This window comes from Scophthalmus maximus, chromosome 6, assembly GCF_022379125.1.
Source record: "Scophthalmus maximus strain ysfricsl-2021 chromosome 6, ASM2237912v1, whole genome shotgun sequence".
In the NCBI taxonomy this organism is placed as follows: Eukaryota; Metazoa; Chordata; class Actinopteri; order Pleuronectiformes; family Scophthalmidae; genus Scophthalmus; species Scophthalmus maximus.
Window position 1 is genome coordinate 23075924 of NC_061520.1, and position 21090 is coordinate 23097013.

Consider the following 21090-nt stretch of genomic DNA (forward strand, 5'->3'; position numbering starts at 1 on the left):
GGTTTCATTAAAAAAAACACAAAAACCCCATTAAAAATCAAAAACTCTAATATTCAAAGCAATAAACAACTTCTTGCCAAAATGCATTTATTTGAAAATCATGAGGGTACTATGTCTATTTTGGTTTGACTGACTTTGTAGAGACAGAAATAACAATAAATAAAAGACAGTATCACAGACACAAAAAAGAAAAAAGTCACAGTTACAGTAGTTGTCATTGTCTGCTGGGGTCAAAAAGGCCCACAATTAAAGGCACGCACGTTTGGAGACATTCACTGTCCAAATGTGATTCTTATACTTTAATTATGCAACTGCACCTTGTGTATATTATACGTTTGTTGTGCAGATTACACATTTCAAACAGCAGACAACAAGCAAAATGAAATGTTACCAAGTGTGAATGGCCTTTTACACATTCAGAGACACCAACCGACATCCACGTAATCACTTTATGGTAAAATTTGCCTTCATGAGGCAGAAACGCTCATCTTGTGATGAAAGGTCCTCTACTACTTGGCTCCTCTGTTGGCACATATGTTCTTTAGCTGATGCTCTATCTGTAAAAGATAAGCTGTTGTTTTTATGGCACTTTTCTCTGTTGAAAAAGTATTCGCAGTGTCAGTTATAAGGCCTACAGACAAGGAAATGTCTCAACAACAAAATGTACTTTTCCAGGCTCCACAATTTCAAGTGGAATCTGTGGATGAGTAATGTCCCAAGCCTCATCTAAACTTGAGGTAGGCTGGTATGGAATAGTTGAAGAGCAGGAAGTCCATACGATAGAGGTTATACAGTTTCTTCTGGTAAAAAGGGTTGATGTTCTGGAAGAACTGGGCCGCCATGTCCCCTGTAGTCCTGGTGCTCTTGGAGGAGGCAGGGAAGCTGACTTGGTCTTCCACCCCGGCCAGCTGCAGCACATAGCGGGAGTCCTGCTCCAGCGTCTCGTATTTCCCCACCACGTCATAGTGGATGAGGCAGGGGTGGCACAGCGAGTGCACCCGCTCCCAGTGCTCATTGAAGGGCTCCTCTCGCTGGGTGGCAGGGTCCACGAGATAATACACAAACTCCTCGAAGGAGACATCATTTCCTTGCTCCAGAGCCTCCGGCTGTGGGTCCGGCCTGTGGCGCCGCACTATCTTTGTGCCATAGCGTTTATGAAAGGCTGTGTTGTAGCTCCGTGTGAATTTGTTGCGATAGGCAGACACCAGCCGCTCAAAGGGCTCCCGCACGAAGATGAACTTCAGGTAGTTGCGCAGGCGCTGGTTAATCTGGGAGGTTGAGTACTCCGACAAGGTACGGAGGTTTCCTGCTACGTGGGCCTCATTGGCAGGGATAGCCAGGGGATCTCTGTGGGACCCGGCGACGCCTGTCAGAACCATTAGCACCCGCTTCCAGTTGGTGCAGGCCACTTTGGGCACGTAGCAGTACAGCAAGCCGTGCTGGTCATCCACAATGACGTGCTTCAGGTCCTCTGGGATGAGGACTCTACGTTTGCGGGTGTAAGAGTGGCAGGCTTCCTCTAAGAGCTCCCGTCGGCCATGATGGATCCCTTGTACCGCTGATTCAATCTGCAGGGAGAAGGAAAAGAGAAATTAAATAGGGAAGGAATTAATATAATAATAATAATATCTATAATAAAAAATAAAAACCTGAAATAGTAGCCCAAAAGATAATTCTAGGTTAGTGTTGCCAATTATTCATGTTAGATATAATAGTTTTATATTGTTGTAACTTGAACATCTTTAGGACTTGGTCAGATAAAAACAGACATCTGAACCATGGGAAACTGCAATGGGTGGGTTTTGAGTTGTTGTTTTTTTTTTTTGTTGTTGTTTTTTTTTTTTACAATTTTCTGGCATTAAATAGAACTACCTGCACATCAGACTAGGTTTCTTCCCTAGTTTGAGATCATTTTAGCAACATCCCCATGGTGCTGGATCTCAGCATTAACTGCTGAAATCCAGCACCTTGATGAATGCAAGAGTACAATATTATTGTAACTGACAGGCCAACAATGACCATAATTGTAATAAACTAGAATTATACATTCGCTGCAACAACCGGTGGGACAACCGTGCACTATAAGTAATACACAGCTATAGTTTCACTTCTGGCATTTGTCATAGAAGGAAAGCTCATTTCATTTGTACGAAATTAACCCTGTTAACCCTTGAAAGCCGTGGTCTCTGCCAGTGTGCTCAGCCGCCCATCAGGCCTAAGTGGCCTCCCTGTGGACTTTTGTCGCAGCTCTTTTGAAACACACAGTTGTTCTAATAGTTGGAAAGCTCACATCGGTTGGTTAAAAACTGAGCACACTATATCAAAACAGCAGATCTGAGATCAGTGTTCTTTACCCTCATAATGCAGAGAGTGACTTGATGCTTCCAACTTCCAGCCAAACAAAGATACTTCCTTTCATGTCAAGGAGGAAAGTTTAATGCCAAAAAATCCAAAGGCAATTTTTTTCTGACGGCCAAATAGTCGAGATGATGGCAATGCAGAAGAGACCGGTGACATTCACAGCTCCACTGAACCAACATAAGCCCAGCCTTGGGTCGACAAAGCGTAGCCAGTGAGCACCCAGTCCTCGGTAACGCCATTAGGACAAGAACATCTGCCGGGGATAGCAACTTTTCTATCAGAAACAAGAATGTAAAACATAAGTTAGCCAACTGGAGCAGATGATTAAAAAAAACCACATCTACAAGTTCTCTGAGTGTGATAAAATATACTCTCAGATACTTCTCCTCTGGAGGTCACAGTCCATTCCCTGCCGCCTGCATTCAGACTTAATAAAATCACGGGTCAGCCGGTTCAACTTGGACTCCTCACGGCACAAACGCCTTATTTACTTCTTTCATTTAACCACTGCAGTGGTCGGAGCCCTAATCCTCTCAGTTTTAGTCAGAGCCTGACACTATGTGTGGCTCTCTAGGTTTACTAGCAGACACTGGAACATCAAGGATACAGACTGACCATAGAGAGTAAAAGCCAACACCCAACACCTTGTCTAAGCCAAAATGTCTGTACTGTATATATACACAACACCATCTTTCCACTTCCAACTTTAATCTCTTCATGTGAGCATGATTTTGTACAGTTTTCTGCCGGATATTAAAATAGCCAGCGGGAATTGCACCACACGACAAACACGTTTTTCAAAGAGAATACCAAAGTCCTCTCAAGTGTGCTGGGTACATATGCAAATTGTCCATACGGTTTACTATATTTAAGCCAAGCTTCACAAAGTAACCAAATTCATAAATCTTGGTTTTAACCCAATGGCTACACTATTGGTGTCACTTTCCGTCACTTTTGTAGAGAATTAGAGCAGTTGGAAATGTCTGTTTTCAACATCACTTTTAAGGTCTATTTAAAATCTCCCTGGTTTTAGAAATGTTTCAACGTGCACTAATCATTATTCATGTATCAAGGAATGAAATGAAATGTGAAAGGGGCCAATCGTAGGGACAAAACCCCAGGGAATTTTCTGCCGACTCTGCAATCCTCCTCAGTTCTACAGCACGTTTTAGCATCTTTCAGCTCATTGTTTAGGTTCCATGGCCCACAGATGTACTGTTTGGATTCATTGATTCTCATGGCTCTCATCGACACCGTTTCGAGGGCCAGGCGGCCTTAACAAACCTAAGGACCATTACCTGCCTAACACAAAACAGTAGAAAGGTTAGCTGGTGAACACATTTAGCAGCAATAAGAGCCAGACATTTCCCTCAGGAGTTTAACAACTAATGCAAAAGGAAGATGATTGAAGATTTTGATTTTCATCAGATCAGACTATAATGTGGTGATATGTCAGTAGTACATTCATAGCTTGTTCAGCTGCCCCAAACAAGCGAAGAAAGGAAACTCAAATTAAATTCAAATGAATATTAGTTTACATGTATCTGAATGGAATAGAATTGACAGCATTTATGAAAGTATGTATATTTTTTTCCATTTTTCTGTCTTCTAGAGTGACGAACTAACAAAACATGTTGGGCTTCTGGGAACATCGGCTGGTATTGGTAATCTTTAAGAGGCCGACCAATATCATTATGCTATAATAATTTAAAGTCTTAAATGGTCAATGGAGCCTGGGTCTATTTTGTCTGACTGGAAGTCAGTATCCTCAACTTCCATCACTTAGACGTGCAGATTAAGTATTCATTTACAGTGTTAACAAACATAAATAAAGAAATCATCCTCGCATAAATCCTATTCTGTTCACATCCTGAGGGCCGAGCAGCTTCCTCCTGTTGGGGAAGTATTTTAGTGCATTGGAACAGAAAAAAAATCTCACAAGCAATTAAAAGTCAATGGTGTCTTCTGGAGCTGCTTTGTTATCTGGCATGTACACTTTCCTTCTCCTCACAAAGAGATTTAACTGGAAACATCTGTTGGAACAGCTGCTTTCACAGAATTTTGCCTCCACCGACAGCTTTAAGATTCACATGAACATTAAAAAAGCTTTATGGATTTGAATAGAGATGAACAGTTTATTTAGAGTCGCATTCACGTGTCCATTAGAGAAAACCACCTTCAACTGCCAAAAGTTCCCCCTCTAGAAGTCATATTCAGTTAAATGTCTATTCAGCATTACATTTTACAAAGCGGGGACTTGACATTCTAAATCCAAATATTTGAAGCAGTGACACTATGGTTGTCTTTATTAAAGTGAGAAATGCAAATGCAAATAAACCCAGCGTCTGGGTAAAGAAAGTCGTGACAACACTGAAATTAAAATGCTGCATGTGGTCAGATTTCTGTGAGGCTCCATACATATCTCGTACTATTGCATTTCCTGCCAGGGAAGAATAACGTTCAGCTCCATACAGGACAACTTTCCAACACGAGGTGCTACTCAAGTCACATCATAACACAATTATTCACTTAGCTCCACACAGATCTAACAGGATTTCTGGTTTTCATTTTTATATGCAACATTTAGTAGTGGCATATTCAAAGAGATACAGACCTTCACGGAAATTACCCTGGTTGCTGCTGTCTGCTACTGAGTACGCTTGTTCATCCATCTTCTAATGTGCCCTCACTTGACAACGACTACTCATGTTACCACAGGAGTAAGCAGATATATGATTTATGTACTGCCTCATACTGTATGTAGACTATACATTTAAAATACATGTCAAAAAGTTCAGCAATCTTGATTTCTCACATTTTGTCATTATATGCAGCACTAAAGTTGCTGAGCTGTTAATGGTCTGAACTTCAAACCCATGAATCCTCCTCAATAAATGTCACTAGTGTAATTTAACAAAGATGGCTTTTTTTCTTCCTTCTGCTGGATAGAGCAAAGACAATGTACTTGACAAGATAAATATCCCAGGGACAGAGACATCGGTCAAGAGTGATTTGTGTGTCAGCCACTTAGTTACTTTCCTTGCAGATCAACTGAGATAACTTCATGAGGGATGGTGCAAAACAGATGTTGATGGCTGAAATCCATGCATTTATTCCTCCTCCATTCTTCTGCTTACTCCTACACAGGTTTAAACCCGGGGGCTGAGCATATCATACTCACACAATTTGGCTGAGTAAAAGAAATAAATAAAATAAAACAAGAATGAGGGCCAGATGTACTTGGTTTTACGCAGATAACCCAGGTTTTGGACCTGAAAAAGGCATGCAACACGTTTTGCCCCAAACGCATGTGTTGTATTTACCAAGCAGATACCGCAGACTAGAGCTGAGCATCTGTGAGTTTGTGCCCTTCTATGCATTTAAAGGAGGATTATGCAGCGAATAGTAGGAGACATGTTAAAAGAGGATGATTAAGTATTCTGTGGACTTACTGAGGCCACACTATTTGTAACTGCCAGTTCTCTTGGGAAAATCCTCTGCCTCTAAAAAAAGAGGGCATAACCAAAACGGCCATGTGGAAGACTGAAGTTGGAAAAAAACTGTGCATTAAATATAGGCCTGTATATAACTAACTACATAACTATCAAATTACAAAATATTATGAATATGTAATGGTTTGCCTTCATCGAAGTTGAATTTGGACCTTAACATATATATTATGTAAAAATGTGTTTGGCTGCATATACCTCAGCGTCAACATCTACACGATCTCCACCTTTACAATTATTATTATCATTATTATCATGGTGAGTTAAATGGTGAGTTGCCCATATCCAAGTTATACAGATGAAGTTTGTTGGGGACAGAGCTTAGTGTTTGAACATTTCTTACAGACTTTGGTCGGGTTCTGGGTATTAAGGATCCAACTATAGAGGCAAAAAATGCAGCTGTAGCGCCGATGAACAGCAAGTAGAGACTCAGGTGGCATTTTTTGTTTGTGTGCTGTCTCTGGCTTTGGAGTTGTTTTTTGCCAAATAGCCGCGATGATTGCCTCGGTGTTGAAAGCTTGATCAACCGATATTTGAGATGCGTGGAGAAATGAGTTAATCCGATAAAAAGTGCAACAAGCGCAGCAAGCACGGAGCCCCACCAACCGTGTACGTGCGCCGTCGCCAGACTGCACATGATGCGTGATGTTATATCTTCAGCGTACTCACTGGATGTATCTGTTCATGTTGAATGCTCTCCGATATGCTCGCTGACACCAAGACACAGAGTGCACCGCAGGAGAAAAAATCGAACCCAGTCAATGATGATACCCGTCCAGCGGTTCAATACAACCTTCAGCTGGTTTTGTCCAGCTGGTGACAATTGAACCTTTACCTGCTGGTGACATTGAACCTTAACCGTTTGCATCTGGAACAGTCTTTTACAGGTTGAAATTGAATAGGCACAGACCTCAAAGTCTGAAAACTGCGCCACACATTTGGGCGTTCATTCCCTCTAGTAGAGTTCAGTGACTTGTAGAATCAATGCTCACGCTCACTGAAGCTGTGCTGGCAGCACATGGCGGCCCAAAACCTTAAACAGACGTTTGTTTTCCCTTTCATATGTCACCTGTTTATATATGCTACTGTATATTAGGTTACTTAAGACAGGCATGCGTTTTGAAAATGGACCATATTTTGACTGGTTTCCAGCAAGTTACTTAATTTTTAAGAACTTAAGATGTCCCTATTTCAGCCATCACGGTGGGGTTTTTTGAAGCATGCATCCTGGACTGTATGTCAACAGTAAACAATTTTTAACTTGGAAATTCAAGTTTACTCAAATAGCTCCATCTCCATCTATGTTATACCTCAACATGATGTTTTTGGGAAAAAGCTTGGCCTTTTATTGTCATTCCCATATTGTCTTTTCTTCTAACAGAATGTCTTCTCAGTGGCAAAACCTTTATTATCCAGTCTCATGCCACTCTTAAATAGACTTTTCTCGGAAATCTTCTCTTATTGTATCTCAAAATCAGACCCCTACTTTACTTAATTTTCATTTCATTAAACATTTGGCCATGCCTGCTTCGGGTTAATACCGCCTGCCAGTTATTGTTTTGGCCTTTTCCTGCACTGTACCAGCATACTGGGCTTCAGTGCCAGGAACAAGAAAAGAATGTGGATCATAAATTGTCAATTACATTTGTCTGAATCTATCAATCAGAGCTCACATGCAGTCAAAAGTATGTACAAATTTTGCCCCCCAAAAATGCATTAATAAGGTTGAACTTGTGTTTTTGGTACATGCATGTGGGGAGACAGTCCTTATAATTAAAATGGCAAATGCCCTGCAAAAACACCACAGAAAACAATAAATGATGCACAGCATGTCAACTGTGGCACTTCCATGATCAAAATCTTTTTCAAAATGTTTTTGGCATGTGGGTTGCAACTCTGAGGTTGTTATTGTCTCTCATAAGGAAAGGGATTTTTAAAAACACTAACAGGCAGGAAGTGGAAGGGTAGGAAAATGCAGTCTGAACTAGGCGCCCAATGGCAGGCTTATACCCAAAATGTATATCCAGTGAGTGAGAGGATCATAGTTAGAGAGGACTGACCTGATCACCATCATAAAGCGTCTGTAGAGGACTTCTCCTCGACTTCTGCCCACTGCTTCTTTCACCCACCGGCTCCGAGGCTGAAGACAGACAAACCGTTAAAGGTTAACAAAGTCTGTACTAAATCCACAAGTACAAACTGACTCCATGGAGCCTAACACAAAATATTTTTTTGGACAGAAAAGACTTCTTCCGGAAAGAGACTTAAAAAGTTATTTTAGCCATGTTTTAGCAAAAATATGACTGGGACAAAATTAGCATATTGACAAGCAGTAGATGTGTAAGTTTTGCTACTTTTGCAACACAGTTGCAGTTTATGAAGATTTAAAATGCATAAATATGTGGCTGGGGTGGCTCAGGGGATAGAGCAGGCACACATATACTTTGAGGTTTATGCCTCAAAGCAGAGGTCCAGGATTCGAATCTGACCTGTGACGACTTCCTGTATGTCTTCTCCCCCTTCTCACCTAGCTGTCCTTTCACATTAAAGGCGGAAAAAGCCCAAAGAAAATAATCTTTAAAAAAAAAAATCCAACAAAGACTGTGAAACAAAATACAAAACTCAATTTTAATTTTGTCATAATTAAATGGAAAACATGGACGCTTATTTAGTTTGTGTTTTAACTACAACACTAACTTTTCACCTATATATTCAGTGTTGTCCAGCAGTTGTCCTTTGAACATACAGTATGTTTTTAATTTAATTGTGACAAATGTGACATGGAATTGTGTTAGTTAATTTAGTAATGTAATCCTCCACAGCCAAGGCTGGATTTAAACTAACACAAATCCATACTGACTACAACCCTTGCTTATTTTTCATCCACCTTTCATAGATGTTGGGTGCCTGGGTGGTATATCCCTTTTAACACCAGAAAACAATAAAGAACTGTTGTAACTTGGTGTGCTTAAGAATAAAAAAATGTTGGGTAGGAATAATAAAGCGAATTTTTGTGTTTTGTATATGCCACGTCTTTATTTGATCCAGTGCTCTTGTAATAGAGGGTAAAAAGGGTTTGACAGTCCCCAGCATACAATTTTCTGTATCTAAAACATTTATTTTGGCACACCCTGTGGGTTCAAGAAAAGCAGAAAGAGAAACCAAAGGACTGGGTGTATTGAGAAACATTGGGTACAAGCTTGAACTATTGTTTGCATGAAAGAGTTTTCACTGCAGCATCACATTACACAGCTTCGCATGGTCAGTATACAGTTTCACTACACAAAACTAGAATTTTATGTGGGTAAATGCAGTGAGTCTGTGAGAACTTTAGGTACTGCTTCTTTGTAATTGATAGAGGCGACAAATTAACTCCAACTTAAACCTACTGTACAAAAATTAGCTTCAGTTTGTATGTAGTTTTGAAATAATGTGTTACTGTAATGTTTCTAAATGCTTTTCTGAAGCAAATCTGTTTCACCAGACTGAAATTTAAATGGCACTGAATTTCTGCTGCAAATTTTTCTTTCACTGAAATTATGTATCTGAATTTTTTGCATCTGAATTCAATACTTCAAAATTTCAATGAATGATTTTCACTTGTGTTTTCAATGTAAAAAAAAATCTGTGTAAAAAATGTCGGCACAGCCATTCACTGTGGGGAAAGTTGGACAGATAATCACAGATTCTGACTTCTTTGATCAATAACTAACAAACAAAACATTATTGAAACACAAGCTCAGCCTCATTGCCAGTCAGAGAGTGGGGTACACAATGAGCTACGGCATGAGTTTCATGAGCAGCCTGCAGTGAGACGAGTACTCAGGGACCAACTATAAAGAGCAATGCCTAAAAGGCTAAAAAAAATTCAAAGTCTGGTGAGACATATTCTCTTCCATATATAACTGACTACTGAGAACATTTTTTGAAATTAGACTTTTTACTGAAAAGTTAGGCAAAAGGATAAATCTCTCTCATGTCTGTCCACTACATGCAGTATGTAGCTACAGCCTTAGCATAAAGACTGGAAAGGGGGAAACGGAACCTCTAAAGCTCACTAAATATCCCTTCATATCTTATTCGTTTAATCTGTAGAAAACTGAAAGTGTATATCCTAAAATTTGTGGATTTTTCTGGCCAGAAACAGTGACTCTCTGGGGTGTTAAGCTAAGCTCAGCAAACAGTCTCCTGGCTGCACATTCATATTTGATGGGGAAATATGTTGTATGGGTGTTTTGAGATAATACGAGTTATTACTTCTATTTCTTGCTTGTCTGATATTGAGTAATTTTTCGTCCTTCAACACATCCCAACGTGCGCCACAGATGCATAATGTCATATCAAACTGGGTTGTAGAGAGAGTGGCTTACAGGGGATCTGTAACACATGAAGCTCTGTGAAACCAGCTGTTTTTTTATTTAGATATTTTTTATTTTGCTAACACTAAAATCTTTACAGTACTGCATTTTTTCAACTTTTTTCAGTTCTTCGCTTTTTGTACCGACACTGATGACACTGCTAACTTGTTAGAAATGTAACATCTGCAGCTATTAATGATTCTAAATACACCAGAGCAAGTCTCAATGCAGACACAAACTTTCCCAGTTTGAAGATTGAAACGAATCTACAAAAGAAAGGACAGAGAATGTACAGTATAATGTTTAAAAAAAACTGTTTTAAGAAGAGGACATCTGATAATATTTCGTTCGTATCTTAATTTCTCTTCATTAAAGCAAAACAAGGAAACAAGAAACTTATTTGGAAAATAGCCAGACTCTCCTCCAGGTCTATTTTTGCGACATAGTTAAAATGTGACTCAAATTCCTGAAATCTGCATTTCTCTTGCTCTGTTCTGTTTGTGTTACTGGACAGTGGCAGTGCACCTCAAGTCAATGAAACTTTACACTATCGTTGCTCAGCAACTGGGTTCATAGATCAACATGTGGCGTTGACAGACAGGCAAAGGGTCCGTCGTGATATCCAGTTTTGAATTTGGTGCATTATGGTTGGTGCATTACTAAGATAAAACCTGTTTCCTTTCTGAGAAAAAGTGCTATTTACCACTGGTGTAAACATCTGTAAACAGAGGTCTGAAGCTCCAAGGTCTGACTCAGCAATGCAACTCAACGCTGAGTCATGGAGCATTACCTTATGCAACTGCTCACTTCACTCGTTTAATGACTGTCATTCGGGAGAGTGTTTATTTAAACTAATGTAAAAATCCCATTATCTTCAGTATGACATGTAACTTCATTTGATAAACCAAAATCTCTGTAGGCGCACAATTGCAGTAACATTTTTCATCAGTGTACAATTGCATTTACAAATACAAAGGATTTTATGCAATACAACAGCATAAATTAGAATGCCAAATTATGTCATGAGAATGATACAGTGACACACAAGCAGAAACTATAGAGGCCCAACAGAATGACAGCACATCTGCGACCATATTCATGTCTGTGTGTGTCTTATCCCTCATTGTGGTGTGATCAGGCCAGTCATGGGTGCCGAGCAGCTTACTGTTTGAGCTGTTAACCAACAGACACACTCATGGTGGGGACAGCCAACGAGATATGTACAGTAATGAATGCGTGGTTATACTCAGTATTATAATTGAGTAGCCTATATGAAAGATGGCTCACCAAAAACACATCACACGTACTGCGAGCAACTGATATGAAAGGAAAAGTGACATAGAGAAGCTGGCTCCAGAATAAAAATTCTGAGGCCTTAAATTCTGACACTTAGAAAACTTTACAGGGGGACCAAAACACAAAATTACTATGTTTTGATCTGAATTTGTGTCCTGATCTCAGTCCTAATACCATTTTACACACTGAGATGAAAGTTTACTTAATGAGCAATATTATCTATTATTCCCAAAAAAGATTTTCTATACGCCTAAATAAAGTCACGTGCTTTTTTAAATTATCTTATAAAACATGAAAGTAAAACATTGAGTAACAATATGAAAAAAAGCATATCAATGAATTTTGAAGAACCAACAATCCACATAACATATATCACATAAAAACTATTTGGCCAAATGGAAACTTAAAAGGCAATACAGATGTTTTTGTAATAATAAAGAAATATGATTGCAAGCATTATGAAATGAATGATTAATGCCATTTAATAACTAATAATAAATAACCATATTTCCAAGTGAAAATAGGCTTTAGAACATTCAGAATATAAAATAGGCTACTGAATATTGAGGATTACAAATCTATTTCATAGAGAGCATTAAGTATCAGATGGATTTTGAAATGAGATGGCAGCCTGCTGCGACTGGCAGTAAAGTCTGGTACAATTCCACATATGAGCTACGTGTACAGCCAGTAGACAGTGTGAGTTAAGGGTTTCTTTAAAACAGCGGTAAAGCAGTTGGACATGTGTTCCCTTCCATGACAAACTGCTTGGTCAGACAGTTCATATTTTAACTGAATACCTTTTGGATCCTCTTTCATGTAGTGCAGCCATTTGATTTTCTGCCAACACATTGTTTTTCCCTTGTGTCTTTGGCATTGTTTCAGACCATGTGTTATGTGACATTCAGAGATTTATGTCCTCTTCCCTAACTGTGTGTTGAGCAATAGTAACGAAGCAAAAAAGCAATAAATGACAAACTCTATTGACTAACTGAGTAAAGAGACCTCTCGCATGTAGCTAGCTCGCTTAGCCTAGCTTTGGCTCGTTGGTGGTAACAACTTACACAATCCAGATCATCGGTGAGGTTTAGAACGGGGAACTTTATTTCAACCGTTCGCGTTTAAAAAACCCGGGTCTACACGGTCATTTTGGTGTGAAAGAGGTATAAGCTCAATCACCTTGTATTTCATGATCATCCTTGCCATCTTTAATGAGTGGTAACCCTCCGGACTGTACGCAGGCACATTCTTTCTGGCGGACTAAATGGCTGCACGGACACTGTCACATTCCATCTGGCTGTGTCCAGACTACATGAGTTAATGGTCAGTAAACTGGCAAGGTTTTTACAACATGGAGACACATGCCACTAAAACCAGCATTCCTGCCGTCAGCGTACAGCAATGTCTAAAAAGAGAGGAAGGATACATGCATGTGCAGATCTCTGACTCACCATGGCCCCCTTCACCTTCATGCCACATGTAGCAGTTTGCCTCTTTGCAGCCAAATTCATAGACATACTTGAGTAATTAAGTATGGAGTAGTCAGCAATTGCTCAGGAGACTGCTCCATATGGTCTGTCCTCATGCTTGTGTCCTATCATGTTCTTTATGTTCTCAGGCCTTTGTTTGTATTGTGCATGAAACAACACAAGTCACATTAACCTTTTTAAATATTATATAAGTTCTTTTCAGTTTTCAACTAACCAACAGTTAACAACAAAGTTTTTTCCTCTTGACAGGTGAGTGCAATTTTTCATTATCCGATGCGACGTAAGTAGAATGCAACTGCAGTCCGTTTTTAAGGTTTCTTGGACGCTTTTAAAGTATTTATTTTGTTTTTGAGTACTCAACCAACACGAGCTATCTAGCAAATTTGTTACCTTTTCTAGGCCACTATCTGGACAATATTCACACCTTTATAGAGAAGATGTTTCCCACCATCAAATCCCAATGGTGAGGGTCTTTAAACGATCCTATTTTGTTGAAGCTTTTTCTTCGACAGAAATTAAAAGTAAATAGAGCAGCACAGGTAATTAGCTATAACAGCTTCCTCTATTTTATTACTGTCGGCGTCTAACGGCCCCAGAGGTTAACAATTAAGCTAAGCTAACAGGTGGGTATTGTAATACAGGAAATGCAAGGCATCATGACAGAGGAAAAGATGAGGCCTAAGTCCTCATACGTATTTTAAAATTCTGAAAGCTCAATACAACTAAAATCATATATCAAATTCATTATATGAATTTCAATTATGTTAACAAACCCTTTGGTCTGACATCTTGGCCATTTGCTGTCCAACAGCTGCAATTTTGACTGCATACACAAAGAGCCAGTCATAGTAGGCTAATTATAGTTAATTCTCACATGCATAATCCTCTTAATCACTAAGCGCATTTACCTTTGTCAAGAAGCCAAATTATTCCTTATCACCGGAATGAACAGTCAGAGATGCTGCTGGATGTGGCCATCAGAGAGAGGTTTTGTCCTCATGCCTCGAGTTGCCAAGGCGAGGGGAGCCACAGTGCGCTGATTTATTTTCTAAAGGACCACTCCCAAAGCCATCGTTGCCCCCCTCTTAAATGAAACACCAGACAGCAAAAGTAATGTCCGAAATAATTTAGGAACTGACTAATTCCCAGTAGACTGAGCATTTCAGCAACAAGCTGAGATCGCACACTGAAAGAGTGCATTATATGTCATCACTCTCCTTTTAATGACTCAACAAGTTAAGACATTTACCATCTACAATTTTCACGAGGTGTTTAACGACGAAGCAGATGAAAATGTCAGGGAATGAACTTATCAAATTGTTAAAGCTGAACAGCTGGATATTGGGGAAGCAGAGAATTGATATTTGATATTTTACACTGTGAAGAAGTTGGACAAAATAAAGACAAGAGTATATTTCTGCCACATGAAGAAGAAATGAGGTGCCACCAAAAGTTAAAGAAATTGCTTCAAAGACACAACTTCTAAAGCTATGGATTTAAACCATATATGCTATTCCAAGCAACACTGCCTCAGCTGTTAGCCCAAATTCCTCCACTGAGGAGATTCACCAACCCCACCTAAGATCTATTCAAAGGAAGCAGTGGTCCTGTTGGTTTAACCCTGTCTAGACCCAAACCATCCAGCATTCCTTCCTGCTCTTACAGAACCGGGGCTTTAGAAAATGCAAAATATAGAGGGGCTGATGTGTGTTCCTCCCATCCAGGCCATAAACGTCGCTCTGTTTAGGTCCCACTGGGAAAACTGGGGCCCCCTCCCTGCCTCCTTGGCTTCCCTTGCCAAAGAGCAGCTTTACTAAGAGACACACTGTACTGGGGAAAGCCTACTCCTTTTAGGCCACAAATGTGTGTCTAAGGGGTGTTAGTGCAAAATCAGAGGTATGTGGGTGGTGCAGTGTCTCTTTACTGAGACTGAGGAGAATACATTCACATGATGAAAAGATAAATCTTTCTGATGATGTTCAGAGACATAGGGCAACAAGGATGTGCGTATGTGGTATAACACATTAGTTTACGAAATGAATGTAAGGCATATCATTTTGTTATCCAGTTGCAAATTCTGGCATGATTGCATTTCGATAGTTGGAAATGCATATTACTCTGCAAAGGGTGAAAGATAAAAACACTTGGGAAAACCCCATGTAGTGCACTGACATATGCAGCTGTTGTGTCAGCTGATGTCCCAAGTTGGGCCCTCTGCTCCTCTCCAATGTGAAAATCATTAACTGGAGAGTTGGTTGTCTGCCACATTGCTGCAAGTGCTTAAAAAATCTACAATCTGTGATATGTCTTATCCCATGTCTAATATTCCGAAGGAGGAAAAGCGAGGCGAAAACAACTAGCGGAATTTTTCTTTCAACATGTCAAGGCCAATGAGACGGTTCTAGGCACAGAAGACCCCAAACTCCTTAAGGACTATAAGAGATGCTGCAGTCTCGTCCTCTGTCTACACTGCACTTCAATGAGCCTTTGGGTGGTGAGGTGCTGTGTTGTACCTCATTTGCGTCCCTTGATATGTTCATAACCCCCACTTTCATTTCAGTCACTACACGCCCATAGAGATAGACTGAGATGACATAGCCTTGAAACGATAGCTGATAGCTTCCCTGCTGAAAGGACTGCTGGCTAACAAATGTAACGCGGGAACAAGTAGAAACAGTGTATAGATCTGAAATTAGCCAAACTGAAACTGACTTTGCCAAGCAACTGTGAGGGGGCAAAACTGATTTCAACTGGCAACTGTGCAGGGTATCATATGATGAGGTCTCAAACTATTTATCTGTGGATGGCTTGTTCTGTTTTTTAAAATAGGATAAATGTCAGGTTCTTAGGCACAGCCACTGTTCAGCTGATGAGCTGACGCTTTCCACCCTCAAGGCACAGAACACAGACACTGCAAGTGCTCCAATGAAGATAAAGTGCTGAACAGTTCATTTTTATGACATTGCCTCCAGTCAAGCCCAGACAAGGAAGGCATGAGGTGGGGATACCTCTACAGTACAGGTATTATCACAAATTGCCCCAAAGCACAGACAGAAGTTCCATGTTGTCCTTGAAGTCATATCTGCATCCATAAATTTTACAGGCAACACACACTTTTCACTCATGGGTTTAATTTCCAGCGGGACGTATGGGAGAAGATCCTCACAATGCAATAAAACACAACACACCACATTCCAGACCATGCTGTACAACGCAGCCTTCTTCCTCTTCAGTTCTTGTGTCTTAGTAAACTTTATGGGGAAAGCACAGCTGTCCTTGTAGTGAAGACATCACACATTGCACCAAATACCCATTTCAATGAGTCAACTATTCTGGAGCAGAATAAGAAAAAATCCTTTTATTCCATAGAAAAGTGATCAAGGGAAGCAAATGAGGTACAACACAGCACCTCACCACCCAAAGGCTCATTGAAGTGCAGTGTAGACAGAGGACGAGTAAATCTGAGATTATGAAAAACCATGCTTCTTGTGATGTGGTGGATGGAAACATCTGATTGTCTGCAAAAATACCATTTTCCTCTTGTGCGTCTATGACAGAGCAGTTTGCACGACATGTACAGTAACCCCACGGTATATATGTAATTATCCTAAATTTAAATAGCTCTGTGAACCCTGCACATAGAAGACCACAACTGAAAAACCAGACAATTTTACACTATAACTGACACAACAGTAGATTCCTTTGTAATGGCACTGTATAGTCTTTGAAAAAACAATATGACCTTTACCCAAGCTGGGGCAAAGGTCCCCAGCTTGGGTAAGCTGGTGTAGGTGTTCTAAATGCAAATAAGACAGATTGCCTGCATATCTGAAAGCAATTTAGAATCAGTTAAAGCTGACAGGAAGGTTTAATGACTGAAACATGAGATGTCTTCCATGTGCCTTCAAGCCACACAACACCACAATATCAGGAGGTTGTCTCGTACCTCCTAAAAACGGTTAAATATTTACTGATACATTACTGAAAAAGCTTCTTTAATAAATGCATATTGTTGCACTTTTACATATCCTGCTCCTCTTTGGAGCATGTCACCAGAAATTAACCCTCTCTAACATACGATTAAGCACATCAACAGTAACCACACACTATTTAATAGGGTTTGTAGGAATAATCGGGAGTAAAATAACCACAATAACACATCAAAATGTCTATCCAGCTGTCGCCTCAATGTTCATCTGATCCTTCCAAGTGTGTAAAATAAAAGGGAAAAGCAGGTCATCACCGCCCACAAAGGTGGGTTTGGGTTATGCGAATTACAAGTTATGGGTCATTAGGTTCAAGTAGACTTTTCATAGCAGCAAAGGTACTGTTGTGACAAATAAAATCCGCAATGGCTCTGTTAGTGCCGATACATAGATGACACAGTCGGTTAGCGAGGACGCAGAAGGTCAGGGGGTTGCTATAAGAATGCCATTAATGTATTAATCATAGTTACAGTGACAACATTATCATATATTAATTATAATAATAATTATATAATGCCCCCTGAACTGCACACAGAATGTGGAGCTGTGGGCGTTACCTTTGGTTTTTGCACGAATTGTGCATCACTCTGGCCAAGATTGGATCAGCTGGAGGAAAACTTCAAATATTTTCTCATTATTAGCTCAAATGATTTCATAATAAAAAGGTTCAAGAGAAGAGAAGAGGAAAAGAAAGGCTAATGTAACCATATGTCAGCATATGCTAACATTAAAATGCAGCAACAGTAACAGTACTGGTTCAGCAAATCTGACTGATATGCAATTATATATTGCATTACACTATCAGATTATTAATACTGAAGCATCAGTGTGAAAGCAACATGGTATGATTATAATAGCTTGAGGAGGTGCTAGCTTGAAAACTACTCTATGTACATTTTTATGAATAGGCACAGGAAGATAAATCAGAGATTTGTGAGATGATTAATGGGAAAGAAGAGAGGAAGTTGATCTCATTCACAAATCTGTTTTCAGTGTTTCAGACTCTTTCCTCTAATTTATGAAACCACATGAAAATTTTAGAGAGAATAAAAAAAGGCACTATTTGTTGAAACTGTTAACAACTCATAAACATCTGACATGTGACCCTGACTACACACTGCTTTTTGTGAGACGCCAGAAGCCAAAAGGGTTGAAAGGGGTCATGCCCCCCCCCAAAAAAAAATCAACAAAGAGAAAGAGATGTAAGGATTCATACAAGCAGCTACTGTTAATGAAACATCACCACAAAACAAACCACGGCAGACATGAACAGTGTGCATCCAGTCAAGGGACTGAAGGTGTTCTCTTTAACCTTGAATGCTTCCAGTAGCCCAAAACTTTTACTTCAACAGTGTATCACGAAATTTCCTAAGTGAGGTAGTATGAAATACTGACGGCCTTTCATAGATTTCCTAATAACTCTGAACAGCCTCTGTCCTGTGTCACACATCACACACATCCAGAACTGACTGACTCCTCATTCTTAAAAAAAACCCTCCTCACAGTACAGTATGTGCTATATATGCTTTTTGGCCTGCCATAGAGCCGGGCATGTCTGAATGAGGCCATTGTATGTGGCAGCGAAGGACCAGGAGGAGGTGGAAACAGATCTCGGTGAAGGCCCGACCCCGCTTCCAGCACTGCTGCAATTTCTCCACATAGCCGAGGAAGCGCCGCCGCCAATCAGTTTGGTAATCAAACTGTTCCTCGGCCGAGATCGTCACACACACACACACACACACACACACACACACACACACGCACACGCGCACAAAGAGTGGTAGTGGAGAGGGATGAACATGATGGCACCAGAGGAAGGAGATACAGTGTGAGGATAAGCAATTGTGCCGTGAATCACGTCTACTGCACATCTTTTCATCAAACACAACTGCGCTGGATTATCACTGTGCCTCACAGTAATGACAGTGTGTGGCTCTCTGGCAATGATTATTACATGTACAGTAGATGTGACATGAGCAAACCTCAACAGGAGAGAACCGGCTGGTCTGCTGCAACGCCTGAGACCAAACAAACAGGCCAAAACAACACATATGTGTGATCATATAATAATATAATGGTACAATATATCATACCTTGTGGGTGTTTCATTTTTAAGTATGTTCTTGCAATTTGCAACATCTTCAGGGATATAAAAATCGTTAGTAAAATGTTATTCTCTTCAATACTTAAAGCCTGTATTTACTGGCAGGGGACAGTGATCAAATTTAATATTTAAAAATGTTTTCGTGTAGTTCAGAGAGCTTGCTCTTCTTTTCTTCACAATTACTGGAGCAATTCATGAATCGTGAGGCTATAACAGAAATGGACAGAACAGAAAAGAACACCTTTTGTGCCCCAACGAAAGAGGGGGGGAGGGTTCGAATGAGATAAGAAAATGAACAAGAGATCTTCTCGCCTGGTTTCAGGTTGCTGTTGAAGTAGAATACGACCATGATTAAACAACCCAGGGACAAGGCAAACACCATCCGAGTGGCTTTGGGCTTCCTCATCCTGAGTCCGCGGCAGCGACCGAGAAGCGTTCATGCGAGGGAGAGGCTGTGCGCGCTCTGGCGTCGGCGGGGCGTCTGCGCTATCACGGACTGCAGCCTCGAGCCGGCCCGCTGACCCCTGCTGCTGCCGCTCGCCGCCCTGTGCATCCCCGCGTAGTCCAGTCTGGCAGCAGCGGCGGTGAGGAGCGAGAGGGACGGAGTGGAGACGAGCCGGGCTGCGGGCTGGCCGCTCTCTGCCCGGTGGGGAGGAGGCTGCGTCGGGGGCCGTCGGCGTGGTCCGACCTCCAGGCCGCCGCTGTGTTTGCGTAAAGAGGGGAGGGGGGGGGGGGGGGGGGGGGGGGTCGACTCGTTTGGTCGACTCGTTAACCCCTTTCTCCCCAAACACACGTTTGGAGCGACTCAACGAGCTGCGGTCGAAGCAGTTTTGATGTTTCCGGTACCGCCTTTCAAAATAAAAGCCCCCCCACCGTGGCCCTGTAGGGAATAACCAGACACGTGCGGTGCTAGTGCCAGTCCGAATCAGTGGGTGGGAAAATGTGATGTATGTATGTGCGTGTGCGTGTGCGTGTGTGCGTTCTCCTCCGAAGACGTGTGCGTGTGAGAGTAAATCGTTGTGGCCCTGTGATGGGCTGTGTATCCCGTCTCTGGCCCAGTGTCAGCTGGGATTGACTCCAGCCGCCCCTGCCGTACCCTAAAGCGTTAAAGATAATTCATTGATATCTATTCAAATATTTAAATATTTAAAAAATGCTGCAAAAACCTTGAATGAAGGGCTTGTATTTGTAATAGAGCACTTTACACTGTGGTATTGGTACTGTCAATTCCAATCAAATTTAATCAAACCTCATTTATATAGCCTATATTCACAAATCACATTTTGTCTCATACAGTCTTTACAATCATGGTGCAACATCCTCCGTCTTAATCCTTGTTAGAAAAACTACAAAAATATGAATGAATAAGTGAATAAAGGACCAGAAAACTTAATCTTCTGCTCGTGGATAGAAAGATATTAAAAAGCTAGACTAAAAAAGAGAAATTTATATTTCTTCACAAAGAATTGGAGCTGTCAAGCTAAGTTATGCTTTTAATTTGAAGCCAAAATGGACGCATATCCGCTGTCAGTCGATATGCCCATATTTGCCTTTACACTTACGCAAATACCCACCTTGGTCCAAAATGTGACAAACTGATAGGTTGGTATGTAGTTAAGACATCTGCTGATCATTTCACCTCTCGTCACAGTTAAATCAACGTCTCAACGACTTAATTTTTAAATTTCATTTCATTTATTGTTTCTCAGCCTCCCGCTGGATTGGCTGGATTCTTCAATAAACTGTAATAGTGCAAATACCTCCCCTTCAAACACACACACACACACACACACACACACACTGAAACATCTGAAACAAAAGTAAAGACAAAGGTCAGGTTACTATAAACTCTTTACAGAGCAAACCAACAGAGCTAAATCCTGATATGCAAATAGCCCACTACAGGAAAACAAGAATCATCAGTATTGTCATTAGGTGGGTATGTTCATTAAAACACTAATAAGCACTGATAACTGCACAAAATTT

General features: G+C 40.6%; 1 protein-coding gene across 1 annotated transcript; it reads right to left on the reverse strand.

Annotated features, from left to right (window-relative positions):
* Positions 1–70: 70 nt before the first annotated feature.
* On the reverse strand, positions 71–19798 carry si:ch211-236h17.3 (carbohydrate sulfotransferase 11). The gene is made up of 3 exons (XM_035631969.2): positions 19417–19798; positions 7931–8010; positions 71–1568 (listed from the first exon to the last, which is right to left on the reverse strand). Exons 1-3 carry the CDS (start codon positions 19508–19510, stop codon positions 723–725), a joined length of 1020 nt encoding a protein of 339 aa, XP_035487862.1. The 5' UTR covers positions 19511–19798; the 3' UTR covers positions 71–722.
* Between the last annotated feature and the right edge of the window lie 1292 nt (positions 19799–21090).

Excerpts from the sequence above, each read along its gene's own strand:
- si:ch211-236h17.3 (XM_035631969.2), bottom strand. The coding sequence starts at position 19,510 with ATGAGGAAGCCCAAAGCCACTCGGATGGTGTTTGCCTTGTCCCTGGGT. Across the intron at positions 8,011-19,416 it reads CAACAGCAACCTGAAACCAG|CCTCGGAGCCGGTGGGTGAA; the intron begins GCGAGAAGATCT and ends GTCTGTCTTCAG. Across the intron at positions 1,569-7,930 it reads CGCTTTATGATGGTGATCAG|ATTGAATCAGCGGTACAAGG; the intron begins GTCAGTCCTCTC and ends TTCTCCCTGCAG.